At 39.4% G+C, this 16221-nt stretch overlaps 1 protein-coding gene across 1 annotated transcript in view; it reads right to left on the reverse strand.

The window, feature by feature from the left end:
• Positions 1-1277: 1277 nt before the first annotated feature.
• LOC133536110 (apelin receptor B-like) overlaps positions 1278-16221 on the reverse strand; it is a 15326-nt gene continuing 382 nt past the window's right edge. Inside the window, exons 1-5 of the mRNA XM_061876318.1 lie at positions 14160-16221; positions 13016-13148; positions 2011-2097; positions 1696-1907; positions 1278-1525 (exon numbers count right to left, since the gene is read on the reverse strand). The exon at positions 14160-16221 is cut by the window's right edge and continues 382 nt beyond it. Coding sequence (XP_061732302.1) covers positions 15477-16221 — 745 coding nt within the window. The 3' untranslated portion in view covers positions 1278-1525; positions 1696-1907; positions 2011-2097; positions 13016-13148; positions 14160-15476. The remainder of the gene's footprint in view (positions 1526-1695; positions 1908-2010; positions 2098-13015; positions 13149-14159) is intronic.

The following is a 16221-nucleotide window of genomic DNA, read 5'->3' on the forward strand; positions in this document are numbered from 1 at the left end:
ATATATATATATATATATATATATATATATATATATATATAGGGCGTGATGAGATTATATATATATATAAATAAATATATATACATATATATATCATCACGCCCTATATATATATACACACATATATACACACATATCTATGTACACATATATATGTACACACACATACGTATATATATATACACACATATATAAACACACACACATGCACACACACATATACATACACACACGCATATATATATATATATATATATATATATATATATATATATATATATATATGTATATGTGTATATGTAGGTGTGGGAAAAATCACAAGACTACTTCATCTTCAGGAGATGATGATTGAGGGAACCCCTCATGAAACAGTTCTGTAGAGATGAAGTAGTCTTGTGATTTTTCCCACACCTACATATTGCGCTCTACCACGGTATCGAGCACTATTCTCTGGACAATCCATATATATATATATATATATATATATACAGTATATATATATATCCATCCTTCTTCCGCTTATCCGAGGTCGGGTCGTGGGGGCAACAGCCTAAGCAGGGAAACCCAGACTTCCCTCTCCCCAGCCACTGCATCTAGCTCTTCCTGGGGGATCCCGAGGTGTTCCCAGGCCAGCCGGGAGACATAGTCTTCCCAACGTGTCCTGGGTCTTCCCCGTGGTCTCCTACCGGTTGGACGTGCCCTAAACACCTCCCTAGGGAGGCGTTTGGGTGGCATCCTGACCAGATCTCCGAACCACCTCATCTGGCTCCTCTCGATGTGGAGGAGCAGCGGCTTTACTTTGAGTTCCTCCCGGATGGCAGAGCTTCTCACCCTATCTCTAAGGGAGAGTCCCGCCCCACGGCGGAGGAAACTCATTTCGGCCGCTTGTACCCGTGATCAGATTACACTTTTGAATTCTGATTAATCATGATTAATCACAGGTGTTTGCCCTCTAGCATAATTTAAATGAACTCAACCCCCCCTCCAATATTTGGATGAAAATTTAAACAAATCAAATTTTCATTTTTCAATATGGATTAATCATGATTAATCACAAGTTATATACATTATTCAAATTATAAAAAAACAAACAAACAATATTTGGTTGATTAAAAAAAAAATAAACGGATTAATTCCCCTTTAAAATTTGGATTAATAATTAATAATATTAATCATGATTAATATTTGGGAGATTCCTTTAAAAAAAACCTGATTAATTCCCCTTTAAATTTTGGATTAATAATTAATAATCACAGTTTATACCCACATGCATGATTTACATTAATTTAAAAAAGACCACAATATTTGGATGATTAATTACAAAAAAAATGTAATTCCACTTTTGAATTCTGATTAATCATGATTAATCACAGGTGTTTGCCTGCTAACATAACTTAAATGAATTCAACCCCATCCATCAATTTCCTACTGCTTGTCCCGTTCGGGGTCGCTGGAGCCTCTCTCACCTGCATTCGGGCGGAAGGCACCGTACACCCTGGACAAGTCGCCACCTCTTCGCCGTACTCTGTGAACGACCGAGAAAATATGTATTACATATTTTATCAGTGACTGAGCAGGAAGAGGCTGGGAATATGTTTGCTTGTAAAAATGTCATATGAAGCTGCCTGTCATTTATTGACATTATTCATGCAGAATGAAGAAATGTCCTCATTACCGGGTCTTTAACGGCTTTACCTGCAAGCCGGCACACTAAAAGCGTGCAGCTGAGGTCACAGAGAAGCCCTTTTAGCAGCCGGAGCAAACCGACAGGATGCGGGAGGAGAGATGAAGAAGGGAGACTTTGTGCAGTCGCCTACACAATAAGGCCAAGATCCGGAGCGTCTTCCACCGCCGTCGCCCTCGGAAACGACGTGCCTCCACTAACGATGGCGGCCTTGTGTGGACGCCTTTGAAAAGGAGGGAGAAAGAGAAGCCTCATCCGTCACCTCAGGTGTTTTCTCTCCCTTTCTCTGGCCGCCCATGAAATAAGGATTGAGGGTTTAGACGCACCAGAAAGGCAGGATATCCCTGATCAGGAACCACCCTTGTGTCTTTCCTGCTTGACCTCCTGGCTCCTGCAAAGTCTGCTCAGGGGTCCTGCAAGAAAAAAAAAAAAAGAAGGTCCAAGTCCTGTAAAGTCCCGCCATGCCAGCCTGCGTCTCCTCCATTGTTAAGACAAGTGTGCAGTCTTCCTGTGTGTCTATTTTCTCGGGGAGAGCTGCTTTATTGACTTTGGATTTATGGCAGGAGGACACGTGCTTGCAGCTCGCAGCAAACAATAGCATGCATGGACACACATTGATAAGATAAACGACATCACCCTTTACGTAGCACAGGGAAAAGTAGACTTATTACATCCGTTATATTATATATATATGATATTTATAATATATATCTGCCACCTAATCAAAGTTTTGCTCTGCTTCTTTGTTGGTTAAAAAAAAAAAAAAAAAAAAAGTGAGGACCGCTGATTTCTCCGCTGTCCGGGTATGGCTCCGGTGCCACTTTCTGCTTTCGTATATAACAGGGGTCAGCAACCCTTCCATCTATTTTTTACCGCTTATTCCCTTTTGGGGTCGCGGGGGGCGCTGGCGCCTATCTCAGCTACAATCGGGCGGAAGGCAGGGTACACCCTGGACAAGTCGCCACCTCATCGCCGGGCCAACACAGATAGACAGACAACATTCACACTCACATTCACACACTAGGGCCAATTTTTAGTGTTGCCAATCAACCTATCCCCAGGTGCATGTCTTTGGAAGTGGGAGGAAGCCGGAGTACCCGGAGGGAACCCACGCATTCATGGGGAGAACATGCAAACTCCACACAGAAAGATCCCGAGCCTGGATTTGAACCCAGGACTGCAGGACCTTCGTATTGTGAAGCAGACGCACTAACCCCTCTGCCACCGTGAAGCCCTCGGGGGTCGGCAACCCGCGGCTCTAAAGTCGCATGCAGCTCTTTAGCGCCGCCCTAGTGGCTCTCTGGAGCTTTTTCAAAAACGTATGAAAAATGGAAAAGAGGTCCGTGCAGGGAGCGACGCTACAAGCGAGATCAGGTGTGTGGCTGGCACACCGGGAGAGACAAGGAAAAGGGACAAGGAGGAGAGAACGAGGCAGAAGGAGGACGAGAGCCCGCAGCAGTGCCTGAAGAGCAAGAGCGACAGAGAGCAGACGGCGACGGCGGCTGAAAAGCGACCGGCGAACGAGCAGTGGAGGAAGGTGCTGAAAAGTGACCCGACCTACACTGGGGTTTATTGCAAAATAAACAAGACTCAAACCTGCTCAAGGAAGATGTCCTTCCTTGGTGGTCCATTGAACCCTCAATCGTCCTGTCCCCTTAGCAGAAAAACAGCCCCAAAGCATGATGTTTCCCACCCCCATGCTTCACAGTAGGTTTGGTGTCCTTTGGGATGCAACTCAGTATTCTTCTTCCACCAAACACGACGAGTTGAGTTTATACCAAAAAGTTCTATTTTGCTTTCATCTGACCACATGACATTCTCCCAATCCTCTGCTGCATCATCCATGTATCCATTTTGGTACAAACTCAACTCGTCGTGTTTGGAGGAAGAATAATACTGAGTTGCATCCCAAGAACACCATACCTACTGTGAAGCATGGGGGTGGAAACATCATGCTTTGGGGCTGTTTTTCTGCTAAGGGGACAGGACGATTGATCCGTGTTAAGGAAAGAATGAATGGGGCCATGTATCGTGAGATTTGGAGCCAAAACCTCCTTCCATCAGTGAGAGCTTTGAATGGTTGACCAAATACTTATTTTCCACCATAATTTACAAATAAATTCTTTAAAATTCCTACAATGTGAATTCCTGGATTTTTTTTTCAGATTCTGTCTCTCATAGTTGAAGTGTACCTGTGATGAAAATTACAGACCTCTGTCATTATTTTAAGTGGGAGAACTTGCACAATCGCTGGCTGACTAAATACTTTTTTGCCCCACTGTATACATATATATACACGTATATATATATATATATATATATATATATATATACATATATACACATATCTACACACATATATATATACATATATATATATAAAGGTTTTGTTCTAATTTACTTAAGTTAAATGTTTTATCTTTTAAAAAAAAAACACTTTAGTTCTAACCGCAATAACATCATTATTGGTAATTACATGACTTATCATTTATACTGAAACATATTTGCCATGATAGTTTCTCTGCCAACGTAGAAGACATTTTTTTTTCATCTCAATCAATCAATCAATCAATGTTTACTTATATAGCCCTAAATCACTAGTGTCTCAAAGGGCTGCACAAACCACTACGACATCCTCGGTAGGCCCACATAAGGGCAAGGAAAAACTCACACCCAGTGGGACGTCGGTGACAATGATGACTATGAGAACCTTGGAGAGGAGGAAAGCAATGGATGTCGAGCGGGTCTAACATGATACTGTGAAAGTTCAATCCATAATGGATTCTCAATAAGATGTCATTATTACGTCAAAACAAAATGACATAAAACTAAATAACTTTAGAAAATATTGAAGTTTTATGCACAATGAATATATTTGGTATTTGTCACATGCCCAGTAAAAACTGTTTAACCATATTTAACATATTCTCACTAAAGCAGTGGTTCTCAACCTTTTTTCAGTGATGTACCCCCTGTGAACATTTTTTTAAATTCAAGTACCCCCTAATCAGTGCAAAGCATTTTTGGTTGGAAAAAAAGAGATAAAGAAGTAAAATACAGCACTATGTCATCAGTTTCTGTTTTATTAAATTGTATAACAGTGCAAAATATTGCTCATTTGTAGTGGTCTTTCTTGAACTATTTGGAAAAAAAGATATAAAAATAACTACAAACTTGTTGAAAAATAAACAAGTGATTCAAATATAAATAAAGATTTCTACACATAGAAGTAATCATCAACTTAAAGTGCCCTCTTTGGGGATTGTAATAGAGATCCATCAACTTAATTCTAAACATTTATTCACAAAAAAAAGAAATCTTTAACATCAATATTTATGGAACATGTCCACAAAAAATCTAGCTGTCAACACTGAATATTGCATTGTTGCATTTTTTTCACAGTTTATGAACATGCATTTTATATTTTGTTGAAGTACTATTCAATAAATATATTTATAAAAGGATTTTTGAATTGTTGCTATTTTTTTAGAATATTTAAAAAAAAATCTCACGTACCCCTTGGCATACCTTCACGTACCCCCAGGGGTACACGTACCCCCATTTGAGAACCACTGCACTAAATAACACTGAGCAGGTTTTTTTTAATTTCATGTTTTTATTTAAAAAAAATCATATCAAATTTGTACCCTTTTTTTCAACATTTTAACCCTTTGTTTTCAAATTAGGTAGAATATAATTTCTTTAAAAATGGAATTTAATTGATTAAAATGGTTTTGTGGTATTTTATTCAAACACATTTTTTTTCATAGAACAAATTAAATTAATTTCCTGAAATTATTGGCACACACACAACATGTGTGCTATAAAATCTGCTTTCACGACTTATTAGATTTAAACAATATTATTATTCATTATTTATCTAATTTAATTAGAAAATTGATGGATGGGTACTTTAATTTATTAAAATTATTTACGTTTATTTTTGCGTTCAAAGGACTCCGGCTTATTAGTGATTCCCAAAGCCCAAAAAAAGTCTGCGGGCTATAGAGCGTTTTCATTTCGGGCTCCAGTACTCTGGAATGTCCTCCCGGTAACAGTTCGAGATGCTACCTCAGTAGAAGCATTTAAGTCTAACCTTAAAACTCATTTGTATACCCTAGCCTTTAAATAGACTCCCTTTTTAGACCAGTTGATCTGCCGTTTCTTTTCTTTTTCTTCTACGTCCCACTCTCCCTTGTGGAGGGGGTCCGGTCCGATCCGGTGGCCATGTACTGATCGCCTGTGTATCGGCTGGGGACATCTCTGCGCTGCTGATCCGCCTCCGCTTGGGATGGTTTCCTGCTGGCTCCGCTGTGAACGGGACTCTCGCTGCTGTGTTGGATCCGCTTTGGACTGGACTCTCGCGACTGTGTTGGATCCATTATGGATTGAACTTTCACAGTATCATGTTAGACCCGCTCGACATCCATTGCTTTCCTCCTCTCCAAGGTTCTCATAGTCATCATTGTCACCGACGTCCCACTGGGTGTGAGTTTTCCTTGCCCTTATGTGGGCCTACCGAGGATGTCGTAGTGGTTTGTGCAGCCCTTTGAGACACTAGTGATTTAGGGCTATATAAGTAAACATTGATTGATCGATTGATTTTATTTAAATGCATTTTTTTCATAAAATACACTACTAATAAAATGAAATTGAATGACTTCTACATTATTATTGGCACACACACACACACACACACACACACACACACACACACACACACACACACACACACACACACACACATAGAAAATATGTCCCCATAAAACCTAAAGGCCTTGTTTATTATTAGTGGAGTGCATCAAAGAGGTTAAAATCAAAGCTTTACAGTTTGAACACACCTCGAAATGTTGTTCTTTGGTAACATAAGCAAGTCATGTGAGCTCCCAAGCGCCATAAAACCTGAGTGCAAACGATCTCTGGTGATTAAATTACCCAGCAGGCTTTGATGCAGAAAAGGTCAGGGACACCTTGGCGAGGGGTCTTTTTTTTTTTGTGAAATATCACTAAAACGCGCCTCAGCAATAAAAGCAGACGACCCCTGAGGGAATTTGTTGAACTTTACTGTAACTGAGAAGTTCTTCTCCTGACTGGATAGATCTTCAATACGTGGATTCATCAATTCATATTGACGCAATACATGCTAATAAATAAATGGATCACGGTTAAGTTTCATGTTCTTCCAAAAGAGAATAATGCAGTTTAAGTGTTTTTTTTTTCAGTATCAGTTTGAAAAATGCATTTTTTTTGCTCTGTTATTTGTCTACTTACATCTTGAAATGTTATTTCATGCCCCTAAAGCTGACCAACACGCCGGATTGTAGTCAGCTGGAGGCGTGTCTTAATGAAATTAAACAATGGATGTCCGCTAACTTTTTGCAACTCAACGCCAAAAAAACGGAAATGCTGATTATCGGTCCTGCTAGACACCGACCTCTATTTAATAATACAACTCTAACATTTGACAACCAAACAATTAAACAAGGTGACTCGGTAAAGAATCTGGATATTATCTTCAACCCAACTCTCTCCTTTGAGGCACACATTAAAAGCGTTACTAAAACGGCCTTCTTTCATCTCCGTAATATCGCTAAAATTCGCTCCATTTTGTCCACTAAAGACGCTGAGATCATTATCCATGCGTTTGTTACGTCTCGTCTCGACTACTGTAACGTATTATTTTCGGGTCTCCCCATGTCTAGCATTAAAAGATTACAGTTGGTACAAAACGCGGCTGCTAGACTTTTGACAAGAACAAGAAAGTTTGATCATATTACGCCTGTACTGGCTTCCTGTGCACTTAAGATGTGACTTTAAGGTTTTACTACTTACGTATAAAATACTACACGGTCTAGCTCCATCCTATCTTGGCGATTTTATTGTACCATATGTCCCGGCAAGAAATCTGCATTCAAAGGACTCCGGCTTATTAGTGATTCCCAAAGCCCAAAAAAAGTCTGCGGGCTATAGAGCTTTTTCATTTCAGGCTCCAGTACTCTGGAATGCCCTCCCGGTAACAGTTCGAGATGCCACCTCAGTAGAAGCATTTAAGTCTCACCTTAAAACTCATTTGTATACTCTAGCCTTTAAATAGACTCCCTTTTTAGACCAGTTGATCTGCCGTTTCTTTTCTTTTTCTTCTATGTCCCACTCTCCCTTGTGGAGGGGGTCCGGTCCGATCCGGTGGCCATGTACTGCTCGCCTGTGTATCAGCTGGGGACATCTCTGCGCTGCTGATCCGCCTCCGCTTGGGATGGTTTCCTGCTGGCTCCGCTGTGAACGGGACTCTCGCTGCTGTGTTGGATCCGCTTTGGACTGGACTCTCGCGACTGTGTTGGATCCATTATGGATTGAACTTTCACAGTATCATGTTAGACCCGCTCGACATCCATTGCTTTCCTCCTCTCCAAGGTTCTCATAGTCATCATTGTCACCGACGTCCCACTGGGTGTGAGTTTTCCTTGCCCTTATGTGGGCCTACCGAGGATGTCGTGGTGGTTTGTGCAGCCCTTTGAGACACTAGTGATTTAGGGCTATATAAGTAAACATTGATTGATTGATTGATATTTTTGAGGTAATTTTCAAATTGACACATTATTCTAAAGAAACAAATGAATATTGTTTTGTTTGTAACACTATATAACTATTTTAGAACGTGTTTATTAGTGCAGTGAAATGACACTTTTTAAAATGAGATAAATCACACCTTTGAAATTTAGATTAATCATGTTTAATCACAGGCTTGCATAATAAAAATGTTATTTGTTAAAAAGACCCTAATATTTGGAGGATTGTTGTCGAAATCAGATTAATTACACCAGGGGTCGGGAACCTTTTTGGCATAGAGAGCCAAGAAGCCAAATATTTTTAAAATGTATTTCCGTAAGAGCCGTATAATATTTTTTTCAACACTGAACACAACTCAACGCGTGCATTTTAAAGTAAGACCAACATTTGTAGAGTATAATAGGTCTCTTATTCTTTGTAATAACATTGTTATTCTGAAGCTAACTGTGGAGGGGGGCGTGGCCTGTGGGCCTGCAGCGAAGCGGGGTGTTGCCAGGGCTGAGCTCGAAATCAGCGACAGGTGCGTAGATGGCCCAGCTGGGCCTTGTTTTCTAATCACTTGTCACTCTGTTTATAAGCAGCAGCCAGGAGAGAGCGAGAAGGAAAGAGAAAAAGACAAATGCTGGAAAGCAACTAAGAGACTTATTGAAAAATAAAAAAATATTTTAACCCTGGAAAAGGCTCTCATGTCGGTTACCTTTTACCATTAACGCAACTTCTTGAACATAAAAATGCATGAGAATGTTTTATATTTTGAACGTTATTTTTTATTACAAGTGGAATTACTCATTATTTATCGTGCTGAGCAATGTCAGCTGAGATTTATCCGAGAACCAGATGCGGTCATCAAAAGAGCCACATCTGACTCTAGAGCCATAGGTTCCCTACCCCTGAATTACACCTTCAAACTCTAATTATAATTAATCACAGGTTTTTGCCCGCTTCCATAATTGAAATGAACTCAAAAACTGCCCAATATTTGAAGGATATATAAAAAAATTTAATTTTTCAACATGGATTAATCATGATTGATCACAAGTTATTTACAGTATTAAAATGATTTTAAGAAGACCCCAATATGTGGGAGATTACTTTAAAAAAATCGGATTAATTCCCCTTTAGAATGTGGATAATAATTAATAATCACAATTTATTACCCACATGCATAATTTACATTTAAAAAAAGACCCCGATATTTGGATGATTAATAAAAAAAAAAATAATTACACTTTTGAATTCTGATTAATCATGATTAATCACAGGTGTTTGCCCACTAGCACAATTTAAATGAACTCAAACCCCTCCCCCTATTATTTGGATGATCATTTAAACAAATAATCACATTTTCATTTTTCAATTTGGATTAATCATGATTAATCACAGGTTATTTACTTGTTTGCATAATTTAAATGCATTTGAAAAAGGTCCCCAATATTTATTTAAATGAAGTCAAACACCCCAATATTTGGGTGATTCATAAAAATAAAATCAGATTTATTTCCATTTGGAATTATTATTAATAATCACAGGTTATTACCCACTTACATAATCTAAATTAATTTTAAAATTACCCCAATATTTGGTTGATTAATAAAAAAAATCAGATTAATTACACTCTTGAATTCTGATTAATCATGATTAATCACCGGAGTTTTGTCCATTGGCATAATTTTAATTAACTCAACCCCCCCCCTCAATATTTGGATGATAATTGAAAAAAATAATCACATTTTCCAATATGGATTAATCACGATTAATCACACGTTATTTACATTATTCAAATGATTTAAAAAAGACCCAAATATTTGGGAGATTCCTTAAAAATTAGATTGATTCCCCTTTAGAATTTGGATGAATAATTAATAATCACAGGTTATTACCAACATGCATGATTAATTAAAAAACAAACAATATTTGGATGATTAATAAAAAAAATCAGATTCCATCTTTGAATTCTGATTAATCATGATTAATCACAGGTGTTTGCCCGCTAGCATAATTTAAATGAACTCAACCCCCCCCCCAAATATTTGGATGATAATTTTAACACATAATCACATTTTCCAATTTGGATTAATCATGATTAATCACAGGTTATTTACATGTTTGCATGATTTCAATTCATTTAAAAAAGACCCAAATATTTGGGTGATTATTTTTAAATAAGATTAATTACACTTTTGAATTCTGATTAATTATAATCAACCACAGATGAGTGGGTGATTCATAAAAAAAATAATAATTCAGATTTATTCCCACTTTGAATTTGGATTAATTACCAAAAATCACAGATTACCCACTTGCATAATTTAAAATTAATTTTAAAAATACCCCAAATAATCACATTTTAATTTTTCTATAACGATTAATCACAAAGTATTTACATTATTCAAATTATTTTAAAAAGACCCCAATAATTGGGAGATTCCTTTAAAAAATATGATTATTTTCCCTTTAGAATTTGGATTAATAATTAATAATCACAGATTGTTACCCAAATGCATAATTTACATTAATTAAAAAAAGACCCAGCCCTGCGATGAGGTGGCGACTTGTCTAGGGTGCACCCCGCCTTCCGCCCGATTGTAGCTGAGATAGGCACCGGCGCCCCCCGCGACCCCAAAGGGAATAAGCGGCAGAAAATGGATGGATGGATAAAAAAAGACCCCAATATTCGGGTAATTAATTGAAAAAGTCAGATTACACCCTTGAATTCTGATTAATCAAGATTAATCACAGGTGTTTGCCCGCGAGCATAATTTAAATGAAATATTCCCCCCCCAACCAATATTTGGATGATAATTTTAACACATAATCACATTTTCCAATTTGGATTAATCATGATTAATCACAGGTTATTTACATGTTTGCATGATTTCAATTCATTTTAAAAAGACCCAAATCTTCGGGTGATTATTTTTTAATAAAATTAATTACACTTTTGAATTCTGATTAATCATAATCAACCACAGATGAGTGGGTGATTCATTAAAAAAAATGAATTCAGATTTATTCCCATTTTGAATTTGGATTAATTATCAATAATCACAGATTACCCACTTGCATCATTTAAAATTAATTTTAAAAATACCCCAAATAATCACATTTTAATTTTTCTATAAGGATTAATCATGATTAATCAAAAAGTATTTACATTATTCAAATTATTTTAAAAAGACCCCAATATTTGGGAGATTCCTTTAAAAAATATGATTATTTCCCCTTTAGAATTTGGATTAATAATTAATAATCACAGATTGTTACCCAAATGAATAATTTACATTAATTAAAAAAAGACCCAGCCCTGCGATGAGGTGGCGACTTGTCTAGGGTGCACCCCGCCTTCCGCCCGAATGTAGCTGAGATAGGCACTAGCGCCCCCCGCGACCCCAAAGGGAATAAGCGGCAGAAAATGGATGGATGGATAAAAAAAGACCCCGATATTCGGGTAATTAATTGAAAAAGTCAGATTACACCCTTGAATTCTGATTAATCAAGATTAATCACAGGTGTTTGCCCGCGAGCATAATTTAAATGAACCCCCCCCCAATATTTGGATGATAATTTTAACACATAATCACATTTTCCAATTTGGATTAATTATGATTAATCACAGGTTATTTACATGTTTGCATGATTTCAATTCATTTTAAAAAGGCCCAAATCTTCGGGTGATTATTTTTAAATAAGATTAATTACACTTTTGAATTCTGATTAATTATAATCAACCACAGCGGCAGAAAATGGATGGATGGATAAAAAAAGACCCCAATATTCAGGTAATTAATTGAAAAAGTCAGATAACACCCTTGAATTCTGATTAATCAAGATTAATCACAGGTGTTTGCCCGCGAGCATAATTTAAATGAACCCCCCCCCCAATATTTGGATGATAATTTTAACACATAATCACATTTTCCAATTTGGATTAATCATGATTAATCACAGGTTATTTACATGTTTGCATGATTTCAATTCATTTTAAAAAGGCCCAAATCTTCGGGTGATTATTTTTAAATAAGATTAATTACACTTTTGAATTCTGATTAATTATAATCAACCACAGCGGCAGAAAATGGATGGATGGATAAAAAAAGACCCCAATATTCAGGTAATTAATTGAAAAAGTCAGATAACACCCTTGAATTCTGATTAATCAAGATTAATCACAGGTGTTTGCCCGCGAGCATAATTTAAATGAACCCCCCCCCCCAATATTTGGATGATAATTTAAACAAATAATGACATTTTCATTTTTCAATTTGGATTAATCATGATTAATCACAGTGAGCGGGAATCATTTTTGGTGATTTAACCCCCAATTCCGAACCCTTGATGCTGAGTGCCAAGCAGGGAGGTAATGGCTCCCATTTTTTATAGTCTTTGGTATGACTCGGCCAGGGTTTGAACTAACAACCCAACGATGTCAGGGCCACTAGGCCACTGAATAGTTTAGTCCTTGGACCGGTCCAAAGAAGAATGGCTGACTAGTGGACTATGCAAATAATGGTTAGCTGCAGCTGTGTTATAATTCAAGTAACTCTCCACCTGTGACCTTCTGAGCCGCGATGTGTCTTCGTGATGCCAACGCGCTGATTCAGGCGTAAACGGACAAGTCGACTCTTCTTCTAAAGAAACCAGTCAACCCGGATTAGGCGGGCTGGGACCTTCTGTCTCCCTGCTGTTCCTGATTACGTCTTTAAGAAGCTCAATACCGTCCACATTCATTCATCCATCTAATTCGGACACTAAATAGGACTTTACCGGGGAGAAGGAAGGCGGAAACGACAGTCCCAACATGCATTTCCTGCACACTTTGATTTGGAAACCCTCGGCAACACAATGGCAGGACCACCGCCGCCCCTCAGCAATGCGTCCACAGGAAGAAGCAAACATTCTGCAGGGGGAAAACACATCAACAGTGGAGAGGATATTTCATTCTGTTTTCTGTTTTTTTTATTACAAATCATAGACATACAAGTACAAATCCTCCAAACAAAATATGTACAAAATATACTTCAGTCATACACACAAACGCACATGCAAACGAACACACAGGTTATCATTTGGAATGGGGACCATGTTTTTGTTCATGACTTGTGGGGACCACCCTTTCTACAGGTTGTGGAAGCATTAAAATTTTTTTTTAAAATGGCCACTGCCCAGTTAGCTCATACACGTCTTTAAATCTCTGGATTGATGAAGTAATGTGCTGATCATTCTTACTGGGGACCCTGGGGAAATCATTTTGCATAATACACACACATTTGTTCGTGACTACTGAGGACCTTTTTTTAAAAAAAAAAAGTTCAAATTAGATATTAAACATGTTTACTTTCCAATAAACATATTTTATGAGCCAAAGCTTAAAAATCACTCAGGCATCTTCAGAATGGATCTGACTATCATTTAAAAAGGTTTTCCTTTTGGGCACCTGTTTTTTGGTCCCCATACCGTCTGAAGTCCCCTGAAGGTGTGTAAACAGAGCGATGTCCCCATTAAGTAGGCATTGCCAAAACACACACACACACACACACACACACACACACACACACACACACACACACACACACACACACACACACACACACACACACACACACACACACACACACACACACACACACACACACACACACACACACACACACACACACACACACACACACACACACACACACACACACACACACACACACACACACACACACACACACACACACACACACACACACACACACACACACACACACACACACACACACACACACACACACACACACACACACACACACACACACACACACACACACACACACACACACACACACACACACACACACACACACACACACACACACACACACACACACACACACACACACACACGCGCTGTCAAACTAGTCACCTTTTAATTGGGCTAGTCTGAAAACATTTGTCAGCTGCCATCTGTCTGTCTGTCTGGTCTCCCTTCCTCCCCAGGACCCTCGTCTCTGCTTACGACACCTAACACACACACACACGCACACACGCACACATTCTTGTATTTGTTACCTTCTTGAAACCTCCAAAATCCTCTTTAGGACCACCCTTTGTAGATAAACAAAGAAGTGTATTTACAACATCAATAATATATACATACTAAGCAAATATAAAAAATGAGTTGGAATTTCACAAGAAAAAGGTCACAATTTAACAAGAAAAACATCAAATTTTGCTAGTATTGTAACAAAAGTTGTCATTTTGCTCAACGCGAGTCCAAATTTTACAAAAAAAAAACCCTGAACATTTGTGCAATACTTTACTCGACAGTCGCAATTTTACAAGATGTGGGCAATTTCATGAAAAGAGTCGTCATTTTCCTTTCACAGGAAAACTTAAAAATGTTGGCGGTATTATAATAATAATCTGAATTTTACTTTTTTGCTAGAAAAACAAAAAAAATTGGCAACATTGCGATAAAAGTCGGAATTTTATATGACCAACGTAACCGTTTTGCATTAACAAAGTAATAATTTTACGAGAAAATATAGCGATATTACGGAAACAGAAAGAACATGAGAAATTGTTCCCGATTTTTTTAAGGAAAAAGTCGACACATTGCGAGAAAATGACTGCTTTTAGTTATTTTTTTGTTGTTGTTGGATTTTTTTGTTTGTAATCTTCATTATTTTACTTATTACAGCACGTCTCTATATACATATTTCTTCATTATTAATTTTGGCCCAATTTTTTTACAGACACTTGTTATTTCATATGTTGCTCAGAGGTTGAGCACTTTTAAAACCGACGTAGTCAATTTGAAAAATCCGTCCTTTTTGGGACCACCCTAATCTTCACCAGCAGGGGTGCAAATGAGACATTAGATGTTCTATTAGATGTGATAGTTATCCGCATTGGGACCATGATTTATGTCCTAACTTGTTCACCGGTCCACATATGGATGCTACTTTTCCTTCTTCATGTCTCAAGAATGCCAGAAATCCAAGAACACACACACACACACAAACACACACACACCAAGCGGCCGTCACACCTCAAGTGCTTAACAACAAACACGAGGTCAACACAAAAAAGGAAGCCGTCAAATGAAGGACGCGTTTTCCTTTTTTGCAGTTTTGTTACTTGACGATCGGTCCTTTTCCGAGGCCGTGGCGCCCTCGAGTCACGGGCCTGTTGCGAGCAGTCCGGCAGGCCGCGAAAACCCCCGCGCCAACTCAGTTAGTTAGACCTTGGTGGCGAGGGACTGGGCCTCCGTCTTCTGGGAGGACAAGGAGCCGGCGGGGCTGGCGTGCAAGGACTTCTTGAGGTGGAGCAGGCAGAGGCACTGCGAGCGGAAGCGCAGGTCGAAGAAGGCGTAGAGGAAGGGGTTGAGGCAGCTGTTGACGTAGGCCAGGCAGGTGGCGTACGGGTGGGCCAGGAGGAGGAAGCGCAGGAAGGCGCAGGTGGCGGGGAAGAGGTCCAGGTAGGAGAGGGCGTCGGCGCTCTTCACCACGTGGAAGGGGATCCAGCAGGCGGCGAAGACCACCACCAGCGTGGTGATGATCTTCAGCAGCCGCCTCTTGCGCTGGTCCTCCTTGCGCAGCGTGTTGAAATGACGCGTGACGGTGCAGCCGATGAAGCCGTAGCAGACCATCATGGCCAGGAAGGGCAGCAGGAAGCCCAGCGCCGACGAGGAGATGCTCAGCCCGGCGATCCACAAGTTCTCCTGCTGCTTGTTGCTCATCACCAGCGCGAAGTCCATGGCGCAGGAGGTGCGGTTGCTGGCCGGGTCGTGCCTGGTGGTGCGGAATATAAGGGTGGGCGCGGCGAGCAGCCCCGAGATGATCCAGATGGCGGCCAGGGAGCCGCGCATGTGGCCGCGGGTGCGCAGCTGCGTGCTGGACAGGGAGTGCACGATGGCCAGGTAGCGGTCGAAGCTCATGCAGGTGAGGCAGAAGACGCTGGCGTACATGTTGAGGAGCACCACG

Source organism: Nerophis ophidion, linkage group LG17, assembly GCF_033978795.1.
Source record: "Nerophis ophidion isolate RoL-2023_Sa linkage group LG17, RoL_Noph_v1.0, whole genome shotgun sequence".
NCBI classification, from domain to species: Eukaryota; Metazoa; Chordata; class Actinopteri; order Syngnathiformes; family Syngnathidae; genus Nerophis; species Nerophis ophidion.